This window comes from Aptenodytes patagonicus, unplaced genomic scaffold (assembly GCF_965638725.1).
Source record: "Aptenodytes patagonicus unplaced genomic scaffold, bAptPat1.pri.cur scaffold_81, whole genome shotgun sequence".
NCBI classification, from domain to species: domain Eukaryota; kingdom Metazoa; phylum Chordata; class Aves; order Sphenisciformes; family Spheniscidae; genus Aptenodytes; species Aptenodytes patagonicus.
This window is the reverse complement of record NW_027472029.1, coordinates 271,973-285,559: the sequence shown is the minus strand read 5'-3', so window position 1 is coordinate 285,559 and position 13,587 is coordinate 271,973. Positions and strand designations below refer to the sequence as shown.

The 13,587-nt window shown below is 46.4% G+C and overlaps 1 protein-coding gene across 1 annotated transcript in view; it reads right to left on the bottom strand.

Annotated features, from left to right (window-relative positions):
- The window catches only part of SRD5A2 (steroid 5 alpha-reductase 2), a 32,600-nt gene extending 24,002 nt beyond the window's left edge, over positions 1–8,598 (bottom strand). The window contains exon 1 of the mRNA XM_076363712.1: positions 8,315–8,598. Within this exon, the coding sequence (XP_076219827.1) occupies positions 8,315–8,598 (284 nt within the window). The remainder of the gene's footprint in view (positions 1–8,314) is intronic.
- Between the last annotated feature and the right edge of the window lie 4,989 nt (positions 8,599–13,587).

Here is a 13,587-nt window from a genome sequence, read left to right as displayed (position 1 = left end):
GGACAACTCACATGACTGGAGGATCGCAATGGATGGCTATAGGCTGTTTCGTAAAGACAGGCAGGGAAGAAGAGGAGGAGTAGTCATGCTTTATGTTAAGGAGAACCTTGAATGTATAGAAGTCAGCTACAGAGGTTGTGGAAGCCCTATCAAATGCCTCTGGGTCAAGATCAGAGGGGTCATCTCCAAGGGGGATCTTACAGTAGGCATCTGCTACCGACCTCCAAACCAAGACGATAAGGCCAACAAAGCAATATTTGGGTCACTTCAGCAAGCTTCGGGTCAACAGAACCTGGTTCCTATGGGTGACTTCAACTACCCAGACATTTCTTGGAAGAACAATACAGCATCTCACCTGTCATCCATCAAGTTCCTGGAATGTGTGGAGGACTGCTCCCTCATACAAATGTGGGAGGAATGAGGCACTGCTGGACTTGCTACTCACAAACCAAGAAAACCTCCTTTGTAATATCTTGGTTAGTGATAGCCTTGGCTGCAGTGATCACAATAGTGTGGAGTTTGGGATCCTGCTGAGCACGCTGAAGGTTAGTACTAAGACAAAGGTTTTAGATTTTAGAAGAGCAAACTTCAGCTCGCTCAGAGCTCAGTTGGGAGGGATTCCATGGGAAGCTTCCATGGAGGATAAAGGAGCTAGCAGATGCTGGGAGTTTTTCAAGAACATTCTCCTGGAAGCACAAAAACAGTTCATCCCCTTTAAAGGTAAGGGAAGTAGGCGGAGCAAGACACCCCCTTGGCTTAACTGCGAGCTTCTGAGTCTGCTCAAAACCAAAAGAGAAGCGTACCAGAGATGAAAAAGCAGACAAATACCCATTGAGAACTACAAGGGCATTGCCAGGGCATGCAGAGATACAGCTAGAAATGCAAAAGCTCAGCTCGAATTGAAAATGGCCAGAGATGTCAAAAACTACAAGAAAGGGTTCCTCAGGTACGTAAACAACAAGCAGAAACAGAAGGAAAATATTGGCCCACTGTTAAACAGGAGAGGTGAATTAGTCATCAACAACGCTGAAAAGGCGAAGGTTCTCAACACTTTCTTCACCTCTCTCTTTACCAGCACTGTTGGGCCCCAGGCCTTGGGAACAAAAATCCAGGTTGATGCAAACACAGACCCACTGTCAGTGAAGGAGGAGTTGGTATGTGAACTATTACAGGAGCTTGACCCCTACAAATCGATGGGCCCTGACAATATCCACCCAAGGGTGTTAAGAGAGCTGGCTGATATCGTTGCGACGCCGCTCTCCATAATCTTTGAGAAGTTGTGGAGATTGGGGAGTGTCCCAGAAGACTGGAAGAAGGCTAATGTCACCCCCATCTACAAGAAGGGCTTAAAGGAGGATCCAGGAAATTATAGGCCCATCAGGCTTACTTCAGTGCCTGGGAAAGTTATGGAACGAATCCTCCTGGGGGCTATCACAAGTTAAATGAAGCACGTGATTGGGAAAAGCCAGCATGGATTCACCAAGGGCAAATCGTGCTTGACAAACCTGATTGCTTTCTACAACAAAGTAATCTGCTTGGTTGATGTGGGGCGAGCGGTGGACATTGTCTACCTGGATTTCTCCAAGGCTTCCGATACAGTTTCCCACAGCCTCCTCCTAGAGAAACTGATGTGTTACGGCCTAGACAAGTGATCTGTGTGGTGGGTGGGGAACTGGCTGGCAGGCTGCACCCAGGGGGTGGTGGTAAATAGCTCCTTTTCAAGCTGGCAACCTGTCACAAGTGGGGTCCCCCAGGGATCGATATTGGGCCCAACGCTGTTTAGTATCTTCATAAGTGATCTGGATGATGGGATCAAGTGTACCCTGATGAAGTTTGCCAATGATACCAAACTGAGTGGTGAAGTGGACACTTTGGAAGGGAGAGCAACCCTGCAGGAAAACCTGGATAGGCTGGAAGAGTGGGCTAAAAAGAACCTTATGAAGTTCAACAAGGACAAGCGTAAGGTCTTGCACCTGGGAAAACATAATCCAGGAGTGCATCACAGGCTGAGACCTACCCGGCCAGGGAGCAGCTCTGTGGAAAGGGACCTGGGGGTCCTGGTGGACAACAAGCTCAATATCAGTGAACAGTGTGCTGCTGAGGCAAAGAAAGCCAACAGCATGCTGGGTTGCATCAACAAGGGCATCACCAGCAGAGATGAAGAAGTCATTATCGCACTCTACTCAGCGCTTGTCAGGCCACACCTGGAATATGGTGTTCAGTTTTGGTCCCCGCAATGCAAAAAAGATGTGGACAGGTTGGAGACGGTCCAGAGAAGGGTCACAAAGATGATCAAAGGACTGGGAAGCTAGCCATATGAGGAAAGGCTGAGAGAACTGGGTTTGTTCAGCCTTGAGAAAAGAAGGCTTAGGGGAGACTTTATCACCATGTTCCAGTATTTAAAGGGTGGCTACAAAGAAGATGGAGCTCTCTTTTTTACAAGGAATCACATGGAAAAGACAAGGGGTAAAGGTACAAGTTACTCCTGGGGAGATTCCAACTGGACACAGGAGGAAAATTTTTCACAATGAGAAAAATCAGCCATTGGAATAATCTCCCCAGGGAAGTGGTGGATTCCCCAACATTGGACACTTTTAAGATTCAGCTGGACAGGGTGCTGGGCCATCTTGTCTAGACCATGCTTTTGCCAAGACAGGCTGGACCAGATGATCCTTGAGGTGCCTTCCAACCTGGTATTCTATGATTCTGTGATTCAAACAGGCTTCTCCTCGCCACCTGAGGGCTTCCGCTGGCATTCTCACTGTATTCCTTAACCAGCATAGCCCCTCTAGCAGGAAAGGCTGTATTACAAACTACATTTCAAAGCAAAATACTTTGTAAGTCATTTATCACAAGAAGTATTCCTGTACATACATCTTATGCCACTCATCATTATCAGCTCATGGCCAGCTTTTCACAGAGATTGCATATACAGATGACAGACTTGGCTTTTCTCACTTTCTTCCTCCTTTTCTCTGCCTTCCCACCCCACCAGTTTTGGAGGCCCTACCACCACAGGCCCTACCTTATGAAAGTGAAGAAGCTATGAGCTTACCTAAACCAGATGTGACAAATTCAGATTTCTGTAGGATGTTTGCCTTAGCACCACAGAGCATTTGGATTTGATTAAATTCACACCATGCTGTGGTAATAAAGTGCACATTGAGAGATGAAGAGCTGGCTAACTGATAGCAGACAAAGAGGCAGGGGGTGGGATTGGAGATGCCTCCCTTCCCTTTCCTCCCCTCAGCAGCAGCAGCAGCAGCAGTCTGCCTTTAGCCCTTCATGAAAGCCTCAGGGAACGCATCATCTTGCGTTTGCCACAAAGACAGAGGCTGCTGCCTAGTGGTGGCAGAGAAAGACGGAGAGCGTACTGCTGTCACAGTTCACCACAGGCCACTGGACTGCTGCTCCTGGGCCAAGGCGGGAAGAGGGGGAAGGTTTCCTGGCTCCATCCACCTCCCTATTGCATCCTCTCAGGCAGAAAATCTGTGTATTAGACTGTGCTAGGGGAGGGTTGATTCTTTGGCCAGCAGCTGGTACTCAGATGACCATCCCTCTTCTCTTTCAGCAGTGGGCTAGATGGGAGCACACCACCTGCCAGACCTGCCTCATGGGGCTCCACCGAGCAAGCAGAGAGGTCCTACAAAGTCCTGTCAATGAGGAGCCATCAGCATTAACCCAGGGAGTTTCCAGAAGAGGATTAGAGTGGTCCTTACAACACTCCAGCATATTCTTGAAAGACCTGACAATAAATACAAAATTACCACTGATAAAGCTGGCACATGGCACAAATTCTAGACAAGTGGTGAACATCAATGTGGGTAGAACAGCATTACTGAGCACTAAGCTCATACAGAAAAGTTACTTTAAAATCAAAGAAATGCAGCCATACAGACACAAACCATTCCTAAAGAGTGGTAGATTGTAACCTTGGTTACAATCATGGTTACACCAGCTCCAGGATGCTCAAAGTAGCCTGGAAACACAGTGGCCTCCTAGTGTGACTCCAAAACAGAAAGCACTCTTCCAATCTGTAAGCATGGGAGTAGCATATGGGAACAGGAAGATGATGTTGTCTCTAGATATGCTACTACAACTCTGGTATTGTATTCTACATCCAACACTGATGTCTTCATTTTAAAATGGATGTAGAAGAAGAGAGGAAAAAAGCCACAGAAATTATCTGAGGGCTGAGGGAAAAAAAAAGTCTTGCATTGAGTGCCTTCAGCTGTGGTTCAGTGACAGGATAAATCTGGCTTAGGATACCTCAGATCAAATAAAGAATGTTGCAGCTACTTGACACCATGTGCAAAAGCAGGACAAATTAATTTTGCTGGTTTAAACCTGTTCCTAAATTTATGAAAAGGTAATCTTATCCTGACCAACTTCATGCTGGATGAAGTATCATGTGTCTGCACCACTCTAACTCTATGTCAGATCAGGTAATGTCTGTTCCCCTGTAGCTGGCACAAATCCACTACAAAAACATAAATCCATCATAAACACCATATCATGTGCAGTAGCTAATTCATCAGAAATATGATCATGTGCTCCTATATTATCTGGATCACACCGGTGCAGATGTAGGACCTGACAGCTCTGTACAAGCAAATTGAAAGATGATCTGATTACTGTGTAAGTGATATCATGGTAAGAAAATACTAAAGGATACTAAGGAGTACTTTAAATCAGCACAGAGCGAGAAATAGCAAGCACCGCTGGGAAGAAATCGAGGCTAGTCAAATTCAAGCACGACATTTTAAACACGTTGTTTAAGTGATAGTGAAAGAGTTCAGAAGACTACACTACCAAAGAAAACAGTGGATTCTCCAAAGAAAATGATGGATCCTCCATCTTCTGGAGTCTTCAGACCAAGACTTGGAGTTACTCCAAAATATGTGCGTCAGTCAAACACAAGCTACTGGGGCAGCACAGCTGGTCATAACACATAGGAAGGCAGAATAGCTAGCATAGCAGTCCTTTAAAAATCTATGTTTCTCCATTATGGACTATATTGTCCTTCTGAGCATACCTCTAATCAAAACTTCCCTTCCGCATGCATGTTTGGTGTAATAGATGAGACAAAATTAGGAATGATAAAAGCTTCCCTGTGGAGAGAAAGAAGTCACTAAATTATGCAACAATATACGAAGAAACTTTTCTTTTTCATACAAACATAAAGGAATGCTTAAATACAGATGTCAGATGATCAGTAGTAAAAGTAGGAGTAGATTAACAAAATATATTTATAATTAAAAGTGGAACAGCTTTATTCACTTCAAAATTTTAAAGTCAGAAAAACTGCGGTAGGCTACATCCATTAAGTAAATGTAATTTCATTATTGATCAATTGTATGTTTTACTCATTATACTTGCAGTCAAGTTTAATCACAAAAGTATTTAAAACTGTTGTTAGATTATTTCTACTAAAGATAATAAATAGAAAAAAATATCAAGATAAAGTCTGGCTGTAATATCAAACTGTACTGAACCTCTTTTCAAATACTGTATGCCGATGAAATGCCCTAACCCAGTGTGACCAGTACCTAACCAGCTCCTAACCCCTCGTAATATGGTTAGCACAACCAATGCCATTTTATAAGGCCAACAGCCATAATACATAAGCATGCTGATCACGTATCTCCCCCCACCTTCTTTCTACCCCTTTTTCAACATTGCGATAAGGCGGTTTGCCCACCAGCATTGTCGCCAGGATGTGGTGGCACCCGTTATGGAACAGGGAAGCATAACAGCACATGAGATACTGCCTATAAAATCCAGCAGCTGCAAGTGAGCTTGGACGGGAACTGCTGCTGGACAGCAAACCCTGTGATCCCCCAGTGGTCAGGGATGCCTCCACCGTCGTCGTCTTCTTCCTCCGAGGACTGAGTGAGTAACTCATGTTCTTTTAGGTAAAGTCTGAGTCTAGATTACAATTATTGTATCACGTGCTGATCATTAAGAATTTGACCTGATCTGCAGAGGGTCCAGATGACTAAAAAGTCTACATAAATAAAAATTCTAGATAATAAGAAACCTACGCAAATTATTAGAAATTCTGTTTAACTGTAAGCTATGCTAATTGCTAAAAATTCTGTGTAACAATAAGCAATGCTAACTGCTAGAAATTGTAGCTAACAATAAGCTAGGCTGATTGTTAAAAATTTATGTAATACTAAAGCTCTAATTATAACCACAACCCTGTGGCCATTGGTCGTTCTACCAAGGATCCCTCAAAGAACCTGCCTGTCCCCATAGCATCAGGTGACACCCAGAAAAACTCCTAATTTGCGATTTTTGTTGCTCTTTTACATAACAGTAGAGCACTAATATTTAATACAACATTTCAAATATTAATTGATTCAGTGGAATCTCAGAATGGCTTGCATGAGAAGAGGCTGCACACTGTAAGAATAATACTGGAGTAACATGCAGTATTAGAAACAGAATTGTTTGTTATACAGACTTGGTTAAAATGAGGGCTTTTATTTTTACAAGAGAAAAAGTATACTCCAGCCACAGATGAGAAGACCCCCAAATTATCTGAGAAAGAAAATATATGAAAACACAGTGCTTCTGCTTAAGTCTAGCAGTAATGTTCAAAAAGAAGCCACTGACTCAAAAGATGTATGCATACCGGTAGGGTAACATTTCTTTCAGTTGTCTAGTGGTGCTCGTTGAGTTCTGTGTTTCTGAAACGACCCGAAATTCTTGAGAATAGCAGAATGCATTAAATTAAATTTAGTATAACTACATATAATGAATACATCTAGCTTTCTGGGAGCCAAATGTGTCAAAGGTAGTGTTCTCCAGCTGACTTAGTGCAGCAAAGAAAAGACAATGTTAGTGATAACGAATATATCTCTAACATGGTGTTTTAACACTTTAAACCATTCTCTGTTTTAAATTTATCTATAACAGCCTGGAGTTTCTATCCCTAAACTGTCTGTAGAGATACTGCAGCTGGATTTTCAACATAGTGATTTTGGTTGACTTGCAAATAATAATTTCCCATCAATTATTACATGAATGTTTTCTATTTCTAGGAAGCAAAATAAAAAATAGAAATAGGAATTGAGGTAAAAAATAGCAAACCAAGTCAGAAAAAGTTTTGCCTCAGAAGCTACACGGCTCTTTACTACATAATGGCATCACGTTGTCACATGCACTTGCCATTTGTGAAAAGCCAGTTTTTTCCATGAACATAGAACTGAAAGTCAAATTCCTCTTGAAAGAACTCCGTAGAAAATGGAAGTGGAGCAGAAGATAAAACACACTCAGCTCAAAAGGTCAAAAGACATATTCTGGTGATATACTCCAGAACCAAGTCCCACTGACTGCAGAACCAGGTGACAATTGTAGAGCTATGTCACTTCACAGTCACAACCAACAGTGGGTCAAAACTCTACTTTTTCTTTGAGCTCCTGATTAGTAAATACAGAATTAATTAGAGTTACAGCATTCATTGACATCTGATACGACAAAGTTTCTAAAAAGAAAGAAAAGGAAAAAAAAGATAAATTGGTGCTTTGGTAGCGAAGCGAGAATGACAAATTGAGCATAAAGAACCAACTTTTGTGTTGTGGCGCAGGAAGCCTGCAGTGACTTTGTTTTTTCCTGTGCTAGCTGCACAGCAGTGCGGCTCATTCGGTCCTTGCTCTCTCACTGCCGTAGCGGTTTTGCATTCGGGCCATCCTCACGCGCGTTCCCACGGCTTGCTTTGGCGGCCGGCGCTGCTCCTGGCGCCCCACGTGCTGCGCTTCTCCTGCCCGCAATAAGCACTTCGCATGCTCCTTTACATAATAGTTGGATCAGTTGCATCCAAAACTTCGCTCCACCTTAGCCTTCTGGTTTTTTGGTTTTTCTTTTAAGCTAAAAATCCAGAGCATACATCCTCTTCCCTGCTTCAAGCACCCGAGTACCACCTGCTCCTTCCCCCGGCGGCCAGGACGGGGGAGAGACGCCGACCCGACCGGCCCCTACGTTTCGAGCAAAGCCCGGGGGCACGAATTAGCTGTTCCCGCGCCCCCCCGTTGGCGATCATTAGAAGGACCGCGTCTCAGACGGGAGGGAGCGATGCTGCGACCAAGACTTGCCCCAGCCCTACCGCCCACCCGGCCCCGGCTGCGCCCATTCCCGCAGCTTCCCTTGGTTTATTTTTTCCCCCGTTTCCCGAGGGGAGGCCGCAGCTCTTCGCAGCCGCCGCTCGCCCCCGGAGCGCCGCGGGCCGGTGGCGGGGCGGCTCCGGGCGGCGCCGCGGGCAGGCGGCGGGGCCGGGGGGAGCCGCGGGAGCCCTGCCCGGCGGCGGTACCTGTAGAAGTAGTGCCAGCAGAAGAGGCAGCAGAGAAGGCGGCAGCCGAGCGGCTCGAGGCGCGGTGGGCTGCGCAGCGCCAGCAGCAGCGCGGGCACCAGGAAGGAGGGCAGCTCCTGCAGGAACCAGGCGCAGCGCGCCGGCAGCCGGCCCCGCGGCCGGCACAGCCGCTCCTCGTGCTTCCCGTAGCGGGACGGCACCCGGAGGTACAGCGAGAGCTGCAGCAGCGCCAGGGCGCCCAGCAGCGAGCTGAGGGCTAGCACCAGGCTGGGGAAGCACTGCATGCTCGGGGGCGGGCGGGCGGGCGGGGCCGCCGGGCAGCGCGGGGCACCGAGGCAAACAGCCCTCGGCCAGCGCTAGCCCCGGCCTTATTAGAGCTGCGGCGGTCACCCCGCCCCGCCGCTCTGCCTCCCATCACCCGGGCTCGTCAGAGGGCGCAGCCCCTCTCGCCGGCGCGGGCGAGGCGCGCCAGCCCGCCCCGAGGGGAGCTGCCCCCCGCGGGGCCCGCTCCGGCCCCACCCTCGGCCGGCCCGGTTCGGCCCCGCAGCCCGGTGGCGGCCCCTCCGCCGGGCGCGGCCCAGGGGTGACGGCGGCGGTTGGCGGGCGGCGGTTGGCGGCCTCGGCGGTCGCTGAGGGTCGGGGGGGCGCACGGGGGCGGCCAGGCGGCACCGCAGGCAGCGGGCGGGCCGCCCGCGGCGGGGGTCGAGGCGACAGGCAGCGGGCGTCTCAGGGGCGAAGGCGCAGCCCGGAGGTGTGGGGGTGTGATTCCCAGCGGGAGGCAATCGCTCCCGGTAAGATGGGAGCGGCGGCGTTTCCTTCCCTCTGCCCCAGGGAGGTGTTGCAAGGCTTGGCTCATCACGGCCTGGCAGTCCCACCCTGGGTGGCTGCATGACTTCTGGGTCACCAGGCACGAGGCTGTTTGCAGGCCGTGAAACGATAACTCGGCCTGCAGTGCTTCTGTCACCGTAAATGCCCCGCCGTAGCTCGCCTGGTGATCTGTGATGTACTGGCTGAGCAGCCTTCGGGCAGCGGGGAGTGCGGCTCCGTTTGCGTGCAAGTGGAGAGTAAAGGCTCATATTTGATATAACCAGGGCATGCTTAAACTTTTTAAGTGCCCCAAGTTTTAGTAAAGATAGTCCTAATGTAAGTCCTAGCTTTGCAGTACGTTCAGAAGCCCTTCAGTCTCAACCACACGAAGCAGTTTTGACAACAGTTTGCCTAAAACTACAGTCCAGGAATTAGGCTTTTCTTTGACTGTTTCCTCAGGGATCTTCATTTGGTAGGGATTGTCAGGGCGTTGAATTACTGCAGGAGGGTTAACAGAACATTAAACTCCGTATTGTTACTGGCCATTACAGCATATCACCTCAAGGCCATGAATTACGGTTGCATCCGTGTCATTTTGCAGCTTCACTGAGAAAGCAGTTGGATCCAGCTCCACAAAGGATTGGACGCCACACAAAATGCTCTCGTGGAGCAGAGGTGGTAACTGCTTTTTTGTTCAAGGTCTGAGTGGTGAATGCACTAATCTAGGATGTGGGAGACTCGGGTTCAATTGCCTCCTCTGTTTAAGGGGATTCTCTTTCTGCAGAGGCTGACCAAACCGCCAGGCTATACTGTAATCCAGGAGGCACTTGTTCTGTTATGTTGGCCATTCTACGGGGAAGTTACTTAGAGGAGCGGAGCTCTTTCAACCATGGACAATTTCTCCCTTATCCTTGTAGAGTGTTGTAGTCGCTAAGGTCGTGTTCATTGCAGTAAGTAAAACAGGTCGAGGCTTTGCTGGCCTTGGAGGTGTATGGCATACTATGGCTGTCAGCCACATGCCAGAGCATTCTTCCCCCATAGAAGATGCCTGTCTGCCTCCAAGCTGCCTGCTGGAGACAGCCCCTGACACATGCCGTCTCCCAGCTGTGTATAAAAGAGGGCTAGCTGGTCTGGACCAGAACTGTGCCAGGTATGCTAGCCATAAAACAGTATAGGTGATGGGAGGCTAGTGGCATAGGCACCTGTGTTTGAGAAATCGTTCCTGGCTGTGAACCATCAGTGGAGGAAGGTGCCTGTTTCATGAAGCAAATCAAAGCTCAGTAGTTAGTTGGGGGTGATTGTGGGAATCACTTCAAAAGTATGCTTTGGATTAAAACTAAAACTATAAAGGAGGCACAGCATAAGAACTAGAGGGGGCTGTGATCTCAAACACAGCACTGGTAGCTTTAGGTAGTCCCCCGCTCATCATCCTGGTTGGTTGGATTCAAGCTCAAGGGGCCCAGTTCTACTCGTTACAGGGGAGGACAAATGGGGTGGGAATTCTTCTAATGTTTAAAAAGTGAGCTAGTCACATAGAAACCATTTCCAGTCCATGGAGAGAAGGAGGCACTTTTAAGGTGAGAGTCATCTCATCCGAAGAGGTAATAAAACAGATAAATGAATCACAATGTAGAAAAGCCTGTTTCTCTCCGTTGGCGCTAGAAGATGTCTAGACAAATGTGTCAGGAGAACTGAATCCCACTCTTGCTCTATAAGTTAGAGCTCTGAGGTGATTTCTGTGGACAGACACTCCTCTAAGTACCACGGCGTTTATTTTCATTGTTGGAAACAAAGACTGCATGATTATTCATCACATTCAACCGCTGGACAAATCTTCCCTTGAGAATTCCTTCTTCTTGCCTAAGTACCACATCAGGCATTGTGATGAGAAAGGTGAAAGCAGTGCTGCAGAAGCATTCTTTGTATACATCAGTGTATACTTTTGAGAAGGCGGCGAGGTGCAGTGCTGAAAGACTGTGGTTTGTATGGGATCACCAAAACTTTATTTTAAACCAAACTTTATTTTTCCTGTGGGTGCATATGTGGATGTTTGTTTCACAAGCCCAAAGGAGCACCAGGCAGTAATGAACCTTGCCCTGAAATTATCTCAAACCAGCACAATCAAGCTACAAAACACAGACCATTTAATTCAGACTTTTTCTCCTCCAGTAAATTACAGATATTCTGAATCCTTTTCTATGTCTCAACAGTAAATAATTCAGTGGGAGTATTTGTTGGAAAAAAGTACTTCAACAGTAAAGTGTTTGCAGGCCTGCTGAATTTGAAGGGAGAGGGGAAAAACATACAGTCTAAGCCCTGTTTGCATATCTGATAAAACTTCAGAACTCTTGGTTTATTTTATCTTTGAAGAGAAAAATCCAACTCTTCTGAAGAATTGAATTGTACAAAATGTACAGGAGATACAAAATGAGGTATGTTAGAGGTATACATTTATAAATAGGGATGATCTGGAGAAAAACTGGGGGTCGTTTATAAATCTAGAGGTCTGTGGATTTAAGAGGCTTTTCAGAAGAAAATTCTAGATGGAAATCAAGGTGGTTTTGTACTACTGCAGGTCTCTTTCCTGGGTTCAGGAGGTCACCAAGAATCAGTACGGCCCACTAAGGAGTCCCAGAATGGCTGGAGTGTCATCTTCCCAAAGCACAGCCTGCCTTCTTCTGACACGCCTGTGCCTCCTCTGATCCCATGGTGTATGTCCCTGCACTGGTAGCTCTGGGTGAGAACATAATGGTTCTGTTTGATTGCCTTTCCGCAGTCCGGAGAAGCTTCTTACCCGAGAGAGCTCTTTTAAACCAGAATGAGAGCACAGAAACATTGGGACCCATCAGCTGCTGTTGACACTTTGTTTTACGTCATATATATCCTGTGCTGAATAAGGATCTGTTCATTTCCTCATGGTTCATTTCCTATTGTGCTATCCTCACATACTTTTTAATGCCACAAGAGCACAGTTAATAATCCGATATAGACATTTCCCTCTCAGTCACAAGTAGTCTTTTACTACTTAGCAGGAATGGTCATCTACTGACATAAGAAGCTACATGACTGTCACTTTGCATCACATATTAGATCCAGCAGGTGAAATTTAAAACATTTTAAAAAAGAGAAAATTCTTTTCATTTTCCTTCAGTCAAAGATGTTGATGCATAGAAAGAGTAGGAACCAAACAACATGTGGTTAGTAAAACTACATTTCTAAAGGCCTGTTCTGTTACTTGTGCAAGCCACTGTAGAAAAGCAGTTAGAACTGCAGAAGTGTGCATTAATTTGGCTTGTGAAATTTAATAAATAAGCTGCTGCTGTTGTTTGTACTCCTAACACTGATGGAAGTGTGAGAATAGGTTTTGAGGAAGACAAGGCAGATTACTCCAGTGTGTGTGAAGAAGGAGGAATAAATCTCTTGCAGGATTAACTTTAACCTAGTGCGCACAGAGTTTTGCAGCAAGTTATTTTTAACAGTGTGTTCGCATCGTTACTGGGATGAATATAAAAACTATGACAAACAAAAGCCCACAAACAATAGGGAGAGACTTAATATTTTAAGGCTGGCTTTCCTTTTACTTCAGATTTTCTTGAACAGCATCTATATAAATCAGTCACGAGATCAGAATCTCAACCCCAGTTCTCTCCTTTAATTCATCTTATTTTATCTAGTGGCATTCTTGCTGTGTTGTCTGGTTTTCATATTCTGATCCCTGAAAACACAGTTCTTTCAGCAGAGAAGGAAGATATCTTTACATCCACGCTGCCCCACCTATTCCAGTTTGTTAGTACTAAAACATCCTAGCCACTGAATGTTACAAGAAGATGAGGAAACACACTCAAGTTAACTGTCTGGCTCATTGAAGCTGAGCCAGAGAATCACAGAATGAAAAGCAGGGGGAGCTTGAGGAGCACAAGAGAATCTTCCTCATGTGGTGTCTGGTGTAAAGCACTGAGTCCACACAGCACAGAATTGCAGTGTCTGTGCTCACCAGAAGCTGGGACGTTGTCGTTGCAGACAGTCTGTCCTGGGAAATTAGCTATAAACTTTAACATGTTTCTCCTGATCATTGTAAACCACACATTTTCAGAGACTTCTTGCTTGGCATGTCCCAGACAGGAGGGCCACCTCCCGACAAATTTCATGTGAATGCTGCAAAGCTTGGGGGTGTTAGAGCAGCTCAAAGAAAATGTCACTATTTTTTTAACGTGGTTAGTTACTTTCTTTTCAGAAACAGTTGAATTGTGGCTGACCTTTTCCAAAAACTTTGAGCAGGCACCAAGCTAGAAAACTACGGACTGTATGGTTAGAGCTGGCAAAGTTAGAAACAACATAAGATGGGGCCTAACAATGGGAAATGCCAGGCATCATTAATGATTTTTGGTATTTTCCCCCCCTACCTGCCATGTATAACAAATGAGGTAGAGCAGCCCCTATGCTGCTGCGTTTCCCTGCCTGAATCC